The sequence below is a fragment of the Dunckerocampus dactyliophorus genome, chromosome 20 (assembly GCF_027744805.1).
Source record: "Dunckerocampus dactyliophorus isolate RoL2022-P2 chromosome 20, RoL_Ddac_1.1, whole genome shotgun sequence".
Taxonomy (NCBI): Eukaryota; Metazoa; Chordata; class Actinopteri; order Syngnathiformes; family Syngnathidae; genus Dunckerocampus; species Dunckerocampus dactyliophorus.
In genome coordinates, this window is record NC_072838.1 from 14,463,632 (window position 1) to 14,476,736 (window position 13,105).

Below are 13,105 nucleotides of genomic sequence, written 5' to 3' on the forward strand. Positions count from 1 at the left end.
GGGCGACAAGAAAGTCCAAATTGCCTCGGCTCGGGATATAAATAACCTCCCAGTTCGTCAGTGGCTAAAAACGGTGCACCTGGGTCTCGGCAAATTGAGTCCAATGGGGGGGACAAACAGCCCAGAAGAATAGGACATTTCAAATAACAGATAGAGCTCAGTTTACAATAGGGACTTTCATGCTACAAAACATCTGTTTTTCTATTTTAGGAAGGAATGAGTTACTAAAAATAATTTTATTTGATTTGACTGATTTTATATAGTCTTTTACATTAACTCTGTATTTACACATTGGTCTTTACTTATACATATATTTGCTACGCATCTGATTTTTTATTTTAGAAAGGAATAATTTATGAAAAATAATTATTAGATATTTATATTTGATTGATTCATCCATCCATCCATCCATCTTCTTCCGCTTATCCGAGGTCGGGTCGCGGGGACAGCAGCCTATGCAGGGAAGCCCAGACTTCGCTCTTCCTGGCTACTTCGTCCAGTTCCTCCCAGGGGATCCCGGAGCGTTCCGAGGCCAGTTGAGAGACACGGTCTCTCCAACGTGTCCTGTGTCTTCCTTGAGGCCTCCTACCGGTCGGACGTACCCTGAACACCTCCCCAGGGAGGCGTCCGGGAGGCATCCTGACCAGATGCCCAAGCCATCTCATCTGGCGCCTCTCAATGCTCCTCTCAATATTTGAGAATATATTGTTCAAAATAAGCATTACATGACTGTACTTGTAATTCAAGAGTATGACAATTCTTATGATTATGATGCTGAAAATACATCTTTCAAACATCTAATACAAATATGATGCAAAATGGACTTGTTTGATGCCATGACATGCATTATATGATTTCACACATACTGATGTGATATTGATTTGAGTCCATCCTCCTCTTTACAGAAAAAAACACAACATTTTAATTACAAAACGAGATCGCTGTGGTGATAAAAAAATCACTAATGCCAGGCTTCCCTCTAGTGGCAAGTTGGTGAAGTACAACAAAATATTTGTAAACGAGGCAAATGCGGAACATACTCTGCGTGATACAACAAATTTCCAAATTACTAATATGACTTTAAAATATTTTTTTGTCGTTACTAAGTGGAAGTGTGTCCCAGTACATTTGTTGTTCGAACACACGTCACAATCCATTGAGACTTGTAACGTCAGTAGTTCCACCTACAACCAGCAGGTGTCAGCAGGAGCTCACAGCACAAGAAAAACGTCACAAGAAAGCATACCAGTTTAGACAAACGTGAGTCAAAACAGTTGACCTTTATCCTTCCTCATTGTGTTTTTACTAACAAAATACTTTCCCATAAATGACGTTTCATTTTACTCCCAATATGACCACTTAGTATCTCATTTATTGTCCAGTTGACATTTGAATGTCACTGCAACCGTCGATCCTAGATGAGCCACCACCACCGGCCCCTCCCGCTCCCTCTTTCCCTCCGCGGTGTAGCGACTCTCCAGTCTTCACTCCGCAGGAGGAACCCGGTGCGACCCGTACCGGTTCATGTATGGTTCTATGCTAAAATGGAGGCTCTCAGATGGCAAGATTAGCGTTTAAAATACAACTATACCTTCCGCGTGTCTTTGATGACGCCTTGGTTGGCAGCAGGGGGGATTTTGTGACATCTTTTTGCCGATTTTGAGGGGATCTAATCATTGGGAGTTGTAGGGGTAGTGTGCAGCCATGAGCTCCGGGGAAGGAGCGGAGGAGACGACGAAGGACGGCGGCGACATAGCAGCATTTTTTAAGACAGGTAAGCCCAACAATGACAGAGATGCTCGGCTAAATCATGATGGTTACTTTTACACCACCGTGTTGTTGCTTTTGGGGGGTGGTGGGCTGCGAACGACTGGGGCATAGAGGCTGCTTAACCAAATTTACCACCGTTGTTATTCATTGCGACTTCAGCTAATTGACACTTTATTTAAATTGCTTACATTATAAACCATTGGTTTCAGTAGATAATGTACACCAGTATGTTGGCGAACTGTGTAGCTAGGCGACGTTAGCTTCAATGCTAATGTTTCCAGTCTTTTCCAAGATGTGGCACCATTTATCATGAAATATACCTCATAATAAATTCGTTAACACGTTTGCCTTACCTCTAACCACATTTACACCGTTTGCAAATGTAAATTTTATGTTATGCAATATAAGTTTTAACCCCAGCTAAAGTTGGAAGGCATACACTAACCGCGTGTAGACACCTTCCAACACCACAGTTGAAAGGAAATGGAGCATCTGCCCTTAATATGAGGTTTAGTTTGACATATTTTGAGCGTAAACCCCGTCAACTCTGTAAGCAGCGACCAGACAGCCATAATACACTGAGCCTGCAACATTAGCTTCCTGTAATAAGCTTCCTTGCTTGCTAACAAATGCTAATGTAGCAGTGCTAGCATCGCCACTGAGTTGACAAAGCCTGTGCGTGTGTGAATGTGTGTGTGTGTGTGTGTGTGTGTGTATCTCAAAAAGATCACAGAGGACAAACATTGCTAAAATGTTAATTGGGTCAATTCAACATGACCCGAACTAAATGCAGTGTGTGGTGTTTTTTTGTGTGATCGTGCGAAATATGTAAACAATACATGGCGTGGCATATCTAGCCAGCCTGGGTGTGCACGGTTTTAAGCTAAGCTAAGTGTGCTACGTAAATATCCAGGGCCGGGTCTTAGTGGTGTCATAGTTTTTATTGTTGTATTCACTGGATGCATTAATGAGCAACTGGAACAACTCCAAGAAGTGTGAGGCCTGCAGTGATAGAAAAGACGACAACAAAGGGTCATAAACTACCAATTCCAGGAGGTCTTGTTATTTTACACATGCATTTTTTGGTAGCAAGGTTTTTCCCTGCCCCACCTCTCCTCCCTACACATTATAGGATGTTATGGTGAATGTGTGTCTGTGGGCTCCTCTTGCACATATACAGTACAGTATATGCCAAGTCACCCTCTGGATCTGTGCACTCTGCAGGCATCCAGTTGCACCTGATGTCATGTCCGCTTGTGTCATCATCTTTAAAGCAATAGTAAAATCACTGTCTTGGCACTAACAAGCACCAGAAAGCGGACCTTAAAAGCAGCTTCCTGTAGTTTGATGTCTCTCGTGTGATTAGAAACTACAGCAGCGTCCCTATTATCTGATGACTTCCTCTTAAAGAGAGCTCACATCCTGAAAGTCGCAGCAAACCACACATTGGATTGATGCTGCACAGCTGCTGCCATTCTACGTGCCTTGTCAAACAGAGCCCTTGCTAATTTGTCTTATAATTACACATTGTCACGTGTGGCTGGCTACGTTTTGTGGGTAGCACTCATCCACCTGCGTCTGTTTTAGCTCACGAGTTAAATAAACCTTTTGTTTAGTAGCAGAGCCATCACAAAGGGCGGACTTAAAGACACATCAGCAAAAATACAGTAAAACCCTTTAGATTTTTACTATAGGAATTAATGGAAACAGGAATAATCAGCATCAGAGTCAAGCATACTCAACCGTCCCAAACACGTAAAACACTTGTGCAATACAAAAACAAATTCCCAATGATTGCGGGAGTAGCGTCATCATTGTCCGAATAATTTCATCCTTGACCAACCACATTAAGTATTGTTCAAATTTTACTGTATATCAGATAAGACTCAATTTATGTCATCAGATTAGCAACACCCAGTCATTTTATGGATGTGTGGCTTGATTGTTTCTTGGCGATATAAATATGTAAACACATCATGTATTACGATAATACAGTACAGTGATTCCTCGCCACTCTGAGCTTTGAAATTCACGACTTCACTTACCAGTTTTTCAAAAATATGTTAATGAATCATGCTGTTTCATGGTTGAATACTTTCCTATTATTAGTTTTCAAAAATACATATTGAAGCCAATTTCCCATATTTTTTTTTGCCTAAATTAAGCGTTTTCAAGCTTACAAATGGCTAAATGAACTAAAATACAAATATAAGGCCTGGGCTGCACGGTGGCCGAGTGGTTAGCATGTCGGCCACATAGTCAGGAGATCGGGAAGACCTGGGTTGGAATCTCCAGCGGGCATCTCTGTGTGGAGTTTGCTCTCCCAGCACCGGAACACATTTATAGCAACACACACAAGCACAAGTCTTATTTATGTCCGTAGTGCTTTATGCGCACTATAAACCTTGCAATCCTGCCTGCACTCGGTGTTCCTTGCATCGCTCGCTCGCGACGTGTGATTGTTTTTTTGGGTTTTTTTTGGTCGGCGTTCAACAGTTGCTGCTCTGTTAACATCCAAGCAGAAGCTGCAGTAATTCTACTTTTGATCAGAGTTACTGAATGTGCACTTCCAATTCTGCCTTGCGCACTGCCACTTCCATATTCCATGTGTTTATAATCCATAGTGGGGATGCCCTCTTCTTGCGAGAGAGCATTTCTCTAAACTAGAAATATCCCCACATAATAATCTTGAAAGATCTCGTGAAAAATATATAAACTAATAATAAAGCACACACCAGGCATGCATGTATGATTAGCAGGTTGTGTTTTGGCTTAAAATGCGTGGTTGCTTGAGCTGCTAATGTGGACACCTGTGGCTCTGTCCATTTAGCACATAGAATATCACGTACAAGCTCTCCTTTTGCAACTTCTTCCTCCATACTGGGAATCGTGTTTGGACCTGCACAGTTTTGAGTGTCTCGCCACAGGCTACACCCCCCGACCTCCTCCACATCTCCATCTTCATCCTCAGTATTCGTTTGTCAGTGCAACTTTTCATGTGTTTTCTACCTCTCCTCTCTTGTTCTTGTTGTATCGTGTTATGGCCATTCCATGCTGGTGCACAGTGACAATTAAAAAAACAACAAAAAAAACCCTGCCTTCTCGCCTCGTCCCTCGTCTCCCCGCCCCCCCACTTCCTCTGTCTTCCAGACTGGAATTAATACCTTGGCTTTGCAGCACAGAGACGAGGAGGTTTGTTGTGGCATGTTGTCAATCACCAACTCATTCCACACCACAAACGTCTCTCTTCGTCGACTGTGCATTGATTCCAAGCACATATTACACGTCGCTTTTGCATTTACGGTTGAAGGTCGGGCTTTGTGAATGAGCATTTTCTAGCTCGTATGTTTGAATGGGCATGGCTGTGTATGTGTGTGCCTGTAAGAGGTGGTAATTTGATCTTGAGCTTACATTTATGACTCAGGCCGACTCACCCAGGAAGAGGTTTGCTCAGCCAGACGCGCAAACACACACTCATGCACGCACGCCTGCACTGGCAACGCTAATGGATATTGATCCCGAAGATGGAGACTGATTGAGGTTTCCCTTCAGGCTCAACCTAGTCAGAAAAAAACAGACATGGGATTACGCAATTAGTTACCATAAGTTTCCTTGTGCAAATTCTGGTTAAAAAATATCTGTGCTAAGGCTGATATGACACAACGGCTGGTCACCAGGGGGTCAAGTGTACTTTGCGGTGACGTATTTCAGTGTCTGTATTTGTTTGCGCAACTCTGGGAGTATTCTGTGAGGTTTAATGTTCTAGTGGATTTATCTGGACATGATAGTCTTAGGACATGCCTTTTGGTTTGGGTTACAAAGGAACATTTCCTCTTCTTGTTCCCGTTCCTGCAGAGTTAACTGTCAGACGTCCAAAAGCTTCTGTCCATAGAGTGTACGTCATAAGGTAGACCAAGAGATGCCTTTCTAATCTGTGCAGCAGCCCAGTAAGAGTTTCCTGTGTGAAGCACTCAACATTTTAGTGGTTGGAGCCAATCTGGCAGGAAATTGTATTAGGTTGATAAGCGCTGTTGAATTATTCCGGTCTGTAACTGGTCACATGGTCCCTGTATACGCATGTACGATGGCGATGCAAAGACTTACTCCCGTGGTAACCGGCAAGCAAATAGGGGAAATATGTTGGGACCTCACAGATTGGGTTCCACTGAAAAAAAAAAAAAAAATCAGTTGGAAAATCTTGTCCCACATGCTTGGCAGCGCTGAACACTGTAATTATTCAATGAGAACACAACGAGCGGAGACGACCGTACAGTGGAGTTACAGTCGTCGGCATGACGGCAGCGTGATTCTGTAGCCACACTACAACAGTGCATTCCGAAAGTAGAACAACGGATTCACGTTCTCCACATTCACATGCTTGCTAACAATTTGGTCTTTGTTGGACGTGTTCTACATCGCTGTTGAAAGATGTGTGATCAGCACAGTGGTGGAGCAGCAGGCCTGCTAAGGTGAGAGCTCATTGGATTACACGCAAACCCAATCCAGACTGTTTGCGCTGTGCTTCGCTTGTGTTGTTGTGTGGCTTGAAGGAAGAAAAGGTGCAAGGTTTGCAGTAGCTTTGTGGAAATTGATACAATGAAATCAGTGACTACCCCTTCGGATGTGTTTCTCAATTAAAACGTCCATATTTGGGAATATGTGCTGTGTTGCCACAAGTATTTCACTGCAACTGTAATGAACACGTAAAGCCTTGTTTCCGACCAGCTGTACCCTACGCATTTTATTGTGTTTCCATTTGAAAGGATCGCAAAATATTTGGCAGAAACTGTCCCACTTTGCAGCACCAGCCCGCCTTCGCACGCACACACCTTCACGGCCTGCATGGGAGGGCGGGCTGCCGCCGCTGTGTTGTGCCATTGCTGCGTCTGCAATTAAAAAAAAAAAAAAAAAAGACAAATAGCAATTGAAACTGACTTATTTATTAACTTATTTAACTTTTTTCAACAACTAGCAGAACATGAACAGAGAACTTTGCACAACTGTTAATTTAATGAGTTGCTGAGAGCACTGCCAACATTTAAAGTGCACTTATTTACAAAGCACATTTCCACTGAGTGTGCTCATTTGTCATCAAATACCGGCATCATGTCTGATTAGAACACTTATAAAACTACTAAGGGATGAAGCAAATATTATTTGGTGAACTACTCAACACTGTCATAGCGTCACTGTCTAAAGCCGCACACACACGAGTTTCAGTTGCACAGTTTTGACACACAACTAGTGTTTTGAAGACAAAACAAGCCCCAAGTATTAAAATGATAAGAGGAGAGCAAGATTAAGTGACACTTTAATAAAGTAAGTTGTGATGATAATCGATGATTGATGTATCCCATGAGCGTGATAGCCATGAGTTAGCCAGATGCCGCCAGCCAGGCGTGTAAACAAAAATGCCAGAAAGTGGAATGTGATTGAAACGTGAGCGATCACACACGCTGGCATAGATGGGCTTAGCATTACCCACATTGATAATAGGACATGTCCACGTTGGGCGCTCATGCGTATACTCATGCATGAGCAATCGTGCTGGGCCCAGGCACACCTTTCCCCAGCATGCGGGTCCATTGAAGTGTACTGCGCTTGAGTCGTGATTTAAGCCCTCATACTTAAACAAATCAGATTTCAGGGGTCGGGTGTGCCCTTTGTAGTCCTGGTTTCAGATTATCAGACCACAAGAAACAGTAGCTTCCTCTTAGTACAATTATGTGTGCATTTAAGAGACTAAAAAGGCTTATTTTGGCTTTTTGGTGCCGGCATTTAAAAATGTGACTACCCTGAAGTCCACAACCTCGACCTATACCATGCAAAGAATGCATCATGTCATTACCAGCATGCTAACAATCCACACCTGACTTTTTAAAAATATACTAACTAGTCAATAGTACGAACCAGGTCAGTAAAAGTCTGTGCACTCCGGAACACATCAGAGGTTAGGCGCGGACGAGATAAGTCTAAAGGTCAGCTGATAAGGATGTTTAGCAACAGTGCTTGTCTCATTTTGTGCCAGAGGGCTTCGGAATCGGTCCAAACATGTAGAACAAAACAAAAAAGTGGGCTTATTTATGTATAAATTAAATTCTGCATATGCTGAAAATAGTTGTGATCCTTGCTTTAAAGGAGTCTCGTAGGTAAAGAGTGTTGAGATGTCTGTCAGCTAATAACTTTTTGTCTTGTTGAACTCTCATACACAACAAACTAAATATCCCTCCACTCATGTACAAACCTCTTGTCTCTGTGTGGGGTTATTAGGAGCTTGTCCCACTTTTTCTTTCCCCCCCCTTCTTCTCATATTGCCACGCTCTTGTTCAGTAATGTCTCCGGCGAGATAGCTAATTGGTAGCAATCTCAGGGAAAAATAAATTGCTGCCAAAAGCTGCTGCCTTCTCGGAATGAGAGGGGGAATGGAGTCAGTGGGCTAAAGAGCAAAATGGACACGAGACAGGGATGGAGAGGCCAGGAGGTAGGTTGTGGGAGACGGTGGCCGGTGGTCGGGTGAAGGCGACTGGAGATCATCATTTGTCAGTGAACTGTGAGGAACTAGAAGGCTGCTCAGTGCAAGTAGAAAGTGCCAGTCTTATGTGTTTTAATTTTCCTTGGATTTAACTGGACGCGTCTTTGTTCCGGTTTCCAGGGTAGAAAAAGACGGTGAGGGAGTTAACCAAACTAGGACAGGTCCTGAAAGACCGTTGTACTCCTTTTTCTTGTGCTCTCCAGAGCATTCAAAACTGCTATCTCACTTTTACCCTTCCTTTTTTTTCTCTCACTTTCTCTTTTTATCTCTCGCACCGACTACCTCTACCCATGATTTATCTTCAGCTATGGGCTGGAAGTAGAAAGTGTGTCCTCAAATAGCAATTTTGGTACCAAAGGATACCGAGCTAAATGATCTAGTTCGTAGCACTTTTTGGCACCCCTCCATTTGGGTACTGGCTGCAGTGGCAGTGCACCTAAAGGGTGGCGTAATCAGCACTGCAGCAATACAATGGAAAGGAAACAAGGTGCTATTTCTAGTACCTAGGCAGGTGATACCATATGGGCGACGTGAACCACAACATCAAAAGATAACAATAAATAAATGGGAAGATTAGCTCACTGTGTTGCTAAGCCTTAGCTCTGAATGCTACAGTGTTATACTCCATAGTCTCTTCTTTGCCGCAGCGCTCCATTTTCTTACTTTTCCAACAGCCACGTGCTGCAAAGTAAATACAGGACACCCCCGTTGTCATCCATTGTTGTTGCCACGTCTCATTCTGACTGTTGCGTACGACACTGGAGAAAGCTAGGATTCAATCAAATGAAAGTTCAGCACTCCTAATTTAGTTTTGCTTGTAAACACGCACAGCGATGTATTTAATGTTGGAAATGTGCTTGGAATGAAGAAGGACTAGCTAGCTTGCTAGATAGCTAGTAGTGGAATGATTCACCTATTTATGTGGAAGGCAGCGACGTTTGGAAATGTTGTAATTATAACCGTGGCGTTTATTTACCTGCACCACAAAGAGGAGTGGACGGGTAACTGGAGAGAGGGTGTTCTTTCTGAAATTTGATAACTCAATTTTTCAACTTTAATAATGATTTGGAGTGCATGAGAAAGTGGGAAAGAAAGAAAATGACCACTTTAATGTTTTCTTGGTACATCCAGTGCAGATTGTACAGCTGTACATCACAAAACCTTCATCTGTGAAAATAGAGTAACTGTACCAAATGTGTCTTATCTATTAGTGACGTTAGGTGCCGTAATACCTCAGGAATGGGCGACTTTCAAAGTTTAATATTAACTTTCACACCCTGACCTTATGCATTTTAAAAGTTTCACTTGACACCCGTGCATCCCAGTTCCATGAACGTAGTAGTATGCTGTGTGTTAGCTTGGACATACAGTGTATAACCATGTCATACCCACCTCTGGTAAGGCAGCCTCTACTTGCCTCATTTGCATCCGTGTGACCAAGACAATAGGTATTCTTAAATGAAGGAGGCCGTTCTTGTCTGCCAGTGAGTCAAGCGATGAGTGTGTCTGCCGAGAAGGGGCCCCATAGCAAGGGTGGTCTCGCGTTCACGTGGGCCGTGAAACAGAAACGAGTGAGTGTTGGGACAAGAGGGGGAGCTGGGGTTTTTTGTTTTTTTTTGTCTTTGCACACTTTGGGCTCCGGCGCTGAGGTCTAGGTGAGTTCACTGTATCTATAAAGAACATTTCACAGACGAGACATCCGGCGCTTTATGGGATCGAGCCTTGTTGGATTTTTATTTCTGCCTTGTCATTTCCTTAATAGTTGTTATAGTGTATGTGTGTGTGTGTGATCTCTTACAGTTTTTCCAAGCAGTTGGGTCGGTGTTAATGCATGTAACGTGTGTGTGGGTGTGTGTGCGGTTGAGTTCCACTTTAACTGCTGCAGGGAAAGCTTCAATACTTGAGTCTGTGTGCGTCCTCTATATGTTTTATCTAGTCTGGCTTACAGTACAAGTCATTGTTTATGCAGTCTCACAATGTGGGCAGCTGTATTACGTTTTGCACGCTGTGGCATTACAAATATTTCAAGTATGTTTGGTCTATTCCCCTGCGTGCCGTCCCATTCATTCTCTCAAGTTAACCTGAGAACTTTTTGCCCATCTTGACTGCTTCCCATACAGCGGACACCATGTGCTGTTCAGCTTTAAGGTAAACCAGCAGGAGCTGAATGCTTAGCTGCTTGTCGGATTACTCAGGCAGGAAGAAAATCCTGCAGATATACATGTGTTATATGGATAAACGATGCTGTTTGAAATGGGCAACGGCTGGAAACTTGCCACTGGGATGAGAGGTCATGCATCGTTATTCCATAAGTGATCATTATATTGCATACACCTCAAAAGGCAGATGCTTCTTCTGTTGAGGCTTTTGGATGAATAAATAAATGCATTTTTCGGTGGGTTCAGTGTTTTTTTTTGTCACATGCAAAGCCTATTGTCACTGGTAAATTATTGAGTTCATTTTCATTTATTGTATTATTGCAGGCCTACTGCCCACAAGACAGTTTTTTTCTGAACAAGAATGATTTATTTATTTATCTTGCAAGATCTTGTGACACGAGACCTTGTGACACCCCTATTGGTTACTTAAACAATTGTAACGATCTCATGTCTAAAAGTCAAACTTGCCAATGAGAACTGAAACTCTCAGATTTGCATACTTTACTTCTCATGTTGGCTTGATGTTTACGTCTGTAAGAAACCGGATCCTATCCACAGCCAAACAGGAAGCAGTCAGGCTGAGTCACCTCGGCCGGAGAGCGCGTGTGTGAGCCACTGAGTCGACCCGGTGACCATTGACCATGTTTACATTTAGACAGCGCGTGACATCTTCAGCATGTCTTTGCTTCAGTCACAGCAGCAACAGCCCGCTTTTAATAAAGTGCGTCAATGGGCTGATTGTAGCCGTGTGTCGTGTTATAATGTGAAAAAGTACATGACACTTGTCGGATCTAACAAGTAGGGATGGGCGTAATAAATCAGTTGTGCAGCTTGATGGATCCAATGTTTATCAACAAGGCTAGCTTGTTATGCTGCTTTGTCTTGGTAGGAAATTGATTTGGCTACCTGGCAGCAACCAGCAGAGGGCACACGGCGTTTAGCTTGCTGCCTAAGTGGGTTGCAGGGAGTTTGACACAAGATTTGGTGCCGTCTGTGTTCAAGTATTTTTAGCTGCCGGTTGCTCATTTATCTTTTCGTGTGTCTTTCCTACAGATGGAGCCCTCCCGAAAGAGCCCAGAGGAGATGTATCAAGTCAGATTGCAGGTAAAAAAAAAAAAAAAAAAAGTCTTATGATGGTTCCCACTGCTATCCATCCATCAGTTTGTCAGTGTGTGCTGTAAGAGTGTGTATTTTATTAGTCTACTGGATGAGGTCAAAGTCATTTCTCACCATCACACTCACCTTGACACTCTCTCCACTTATTGTCACATTCCTCTACTGATTGGCTGTCCTGCGCCTGTCTCCGTAGAGACGACAGCCTCTCTGTGCTGATATGAGATGGATGTGTGTCGCCTTCACTCGTTTTCCTGTCTGTTGTGTGTTTGCCATTAGGGATAAACAATAGGGTTATCTTACAAGGGTTACTTTAAATATGTTTGGCAGTACAGGTCTTCCCTCGTTTATTGCGGTTAATTGGTTCCAAACCGGACCGCGATAAGTTGAATTTCCACAAAATAGGATTCCTTAAATTGAATATTTTCCTTGTTAGGGCATAGAAAACCTGTTTCAGACCTTCTAAATATGTCTTTTTAGCACGATTACAGCCCTCTAGACATGAAATAACATGAAATAGTCACTGTTAAACTTGCATTACCGAATATAGTTGACATAATAATAGAAAATAAAACGCCTTTGACACAAACAAGACATTACATACTCACACCTTAGCATTGGACACTTGGTGGCTATTGTCTCATCAGTGTAACATTCCTGACACCTAGTGGCCAGTGTAGTAGAATACTACTGCAATGGCGCAGTAAACATTCTCACAGGAGCTGCTGTCAGCCTGAACTCAAGCCAGTCACTGGCACTCTCCACACTGCTAACACTCAGCAACTCTACAGTAGCTATCTGACGTCACACACATCACTTCCCAGGCCCCGCCTCTTAAAAGCGCATGCAACATCACAGATAATTACACTACATATAACATCTTCTAAATACCATGTATTTGTATTTTTATGATTGAAAATGCTTAGGGCCAAGAATATGTACAATTTACTTACATATGCACGTTTTGACTAAAAATAGGCCGTATTCAACTATGAAACAGTAATCATTTCATTATTTTTTGAAAAACCGCAATAGAGTGAGGGAGCGATGTTCAAACAGCGATGTAGCGAGGGACGACTGTAATCATATTAGGGTAAATTCAGGCTTTCTAGTCCCTAAAGCAGGAACACTTAGCCACTGTTATGTGATGGTACATTTTGATGAAATCCCCAAGTATTGGCTGAAAAAAAGCTAATCCCCCACAAACCTACATATAAAGGAGGACAGTGACTTGGCAGGTTGCACCAAAGCCTGAGGGGGCAATGATGGAAACAACTCCCATTGAAAAGAAAAAGTCATTTGAGACACAGCACTACTATCTACTTAGTATTTTTCTTAAGGTTTTGTGCTTTCTAGTCATTACTAGAGATTTGTCAGGGATTAAAATCGCCCCATCTGTTGGCTTCCTCGGCCACTGGTCTGACTGTCCAAGAGTGGGGGCAGAAAGGTTATGTAATAACTTTTTAGTTCAACATTCAAATCTTAAAAGATGCGCTGAGGATCACTTTCTCTTGATTTGTAACAGTAGAGC

At 42.8% G+C, this 13,105-nt stretch overlaps 1 protein-coding gene across 7 annotated transcripts in view; it reads left to right on the forward strand.

Moving 5' to 3' along the window:
- Positions 1-1,290: 1,290 nt before the first annotated feature.
- LOC129172937 (triple functional domain protein) overlaps positions 1,291-13,105 on the forward strand; it is a 51,839-nt gene continuing 40,024 nt past the window's right edge. For 4 of the 7 annotated variants that reach the window (XM_054763222.1, XM_054763224.1, XM_054763227.1 and 1 more), the window contains exons 1-2: positions 1,292-1,774; positions 11,515-11,565. In XM_054763222.1, the coding sequence (XP_054619197.1) occupies positions 1,705-1,774; positions 11,515-11,565 (121 nt within the window). In that variant the 5' untranslated portion in view covers positions 1,292-1,704. Of the gene's footprint in view, positions 1,775-11,514; positions 11,566-13,105 lie in introns of all 7 variants that reach the window. The other 3 variants (XM_054763223.1, XM_054763226.1, XM_054763225.1) reach the window with 2 other exon arrangements.